Raw genomic sequence first — 2,330 nt, forward strand, 5'->3', positions numbered from 1 at the left:
CTGAAGCCAGCACACACAAGCGTCGCACTGGGGAAAGAGGCTCCCATGTTGCCCTTCCTGGGACCCACATGAGGTGGCTGAGGGAAGCAGGGCTGCATGCAGGGAGGAGCTCCAGACTCTCCTCCCTCCTATTTACCATGGCTGCCTTTGAGCCACACCAAGTAAATGTAAGGAGCCACATTCAGAGCTTAATTTGTGAAGTGTTTAGCTGTAGTTTATAGATGTGAGTGGGGAACAAAGGCGGCAAATGGAAGGACACAGTCAGCAGTAACACGCTGGCAGAGCTGGTACTGGCTTTGGGACGAGAAGTGGCCCTTCCTTTGCGTGGTTCGTCACTGAACCCCAAGTACTGCCAGGGAACTGGTGTGGCATGCGTGTCTGTTCACTGCCGGCGTGGTGCTGTGCCCCGCAGCCAGGAGCCGGCCCTGTGAGCACAGCTCTAACTGATGCATTCCAGTTTTGACAGATGAACAAAAATCCCGAATCCAGGCTATGAAGCCAATGACAAAGGAAGAATGGGACGCGAGGCAGAGTGTCATAAGGAGAGTCGTGGATCCCGAAACAGGGAGAACCAGGTATGATCCCTGGGAAAAAGGGAGGTGGTTTGTCCATCCCTGTCCGTGTTTTGTGGGTTGGACTCCTGGAGGATGCCCATCCATGGCCCTGCAGTACCATGCGTGGACCTAGGTGCCCTTCGGCAGCAAAGGCCTGAGCCGATCCCTCACAGATCTCCTCCCATCAGACATGGTGTAACTTACCCAGAAAGTGATATGTTTGTTTGACACCAAGTTATTGAATTGTGCTGGAGCTCCATGCAAGAGGCACCGGGCTGTGTCCCAGCCAGGAGCTGCGGGATGCAGACACCAGAGCACCCTGCTGCTGGAGGCAGAAGGTTTGTTCCTTGTGCTGCGAAGGGTTCAGCTTGTCCCCATTAAATGGGACTCTGCAACCAGGGGCAGAACAGGAACTAGCGGGGTGACTGACACCTCCTCACCCCCCTGCTTCATGCACGTGCCTTTCAGCTCTGAAGCACTCAGCCCCGGTTAGCACCCAGGTGTAAGCGAGGAGGGAAGCGTGTGCCCCTTGGGGTTACGGACAGCAATCAAACTGAAGTTCATTTAGCTGCCAAATAGAAATGACCCAGTTTTTAATAAACTGCATCGTCTCAGCAAGCAGAAAACATCATGCTGAAGAAATTGGGTATGACAAGTCCAGTCTTAAAATAGAAGGCAGCCTGCGGGGTTCAGGGAGGTGTGGAACAAAGGTCGGTTCCCTGTAAGGCACGTAATGAAGACAATTAAATTTCCGTTCATGGTTGGAGGTGTGAGCCGCCTCTGACAACTGCTTGGAATTTGCTCAGCAAGATGCTCCCTTGTCTGGCTGCCTTTCGGGCCCAAACTGGCTCCTGTTTCTGAATGGCTCTGCCGTTTCCTGGGGTAGTCATGACCAGACCTGAGCGCTGTGTGAAAAAAGGAAGAGGTTTTGCAGGGGTTGGGGACCAGTGCTGTTGACAGCGAAGCCTGCAGATGGTGGGGTGGCAGGAGATGCTTTTATTACGAGTATTTTCTCCTGCCGTGTGCAAGCGTGACAGGATCTGCACACAGCAGTCAGTGCCCGCAGCCTGGGGCAGGGAGGGCTGGCCCATGCAGAGAGATGCTGATTTTTCAGGGGACCACACCTGTCCTTGCTGCAGCATGGTGACATTAATCCCCCAAGAGCAATGGAAAAGCTTGCCATGCTATTTAAGCTTGATACGGCCAAAAAAAAGTCACATAATGTAACTTCAGGGGTAGGTGGTCGCTGGCCTTGCCTAGCAGTGCATGAGCCCAGCAGCTGGTCCTGGGCATGTACCGCAGCACGGGAGCCTGTGGCTGCGTGCCTGAGCTGGGGCACAGCAGCAGCCCTCGGGGTGGGGGGGGTCAGCACCTTCTGTGGCTGGCAGGAACTTGCCAGTAGCCCTCATGGCTTGTGGGCCTGTGCTTGTCTTCCAGGCTTATTAAGGGAGATGGAGAAGTACTAGAAGAAATCGTCAGCAGGGAGAGACACAAGGAGATTAACAAGGTAGCGGGAACTTGGCACCAGCGTGAGCTGCTGGTGGCTGGGTGGGCAGAGCTGGGGAGCTGCTGCACCCGGTGGTGTTGTCTTTCCTCCCTGGGGACCCCACTGACTCTACCAGGGCAAACCGAGCCCTGGCAGCTCTGCAGGGGCCCCCCGTGGGTGGGTGCTGGTGGTCCTTCATCCGTGGGCAGGCGATGCTGGGAGTGCCTGTGCCTCTCCATTTGCAGCAAGCCACCCGCGGGGACCGGCTGGCCTTTCAGGAGAGGCGGGGG

General features: G+C 55.8%; 1 protein-coding gene across 1 annotated transcript in view; it reads left to right on the forward strand.

Moving 5' to 3' along the window:
• The window catches only part of ARL6IP4 (ADP-ribosylation factor-like 6 interacting protein 4), a gene marked incomplete at its 3' end in the record, with an annotated part of 3,282 nt that extends 952 nt beyond the window's left edge, over nucleotides 1-2,330 (forward strand). The window contains exons 3-5 of the mRNA XM_009696204.1: nucleotides 458-575; nucleotides 1,992-2,061; nucleotides 2,286-2,330. Of these exons, the coding sequence (XP_009694506.1) occupies nucleotides 458-575; nucleotides 1,992-2,061; nucleotides 2,286-2,330 (233 nt within the window). The remainder of the gene's footprint in view (nucleotides 1-457; nucleotides 576-1,991; nucleotides 2,062-2,285) is intronic.

Source organism: Cariama cristata, unplaced genomic scaffold, assembly GCF_000690535.1.
Source record: "Cariama cristata isolate BGI_N322 unplaced genomic scaffold, ASM69053v1 scaffold28112, whole genome shotgun sequence".
Classification (NCBI taxonomy): domain Eukaryota; kingdom Metazoa; phylum Chordata; class Aves; order Cariamiformes; family Cariamidae; genus Cariama; species Cariama cristata.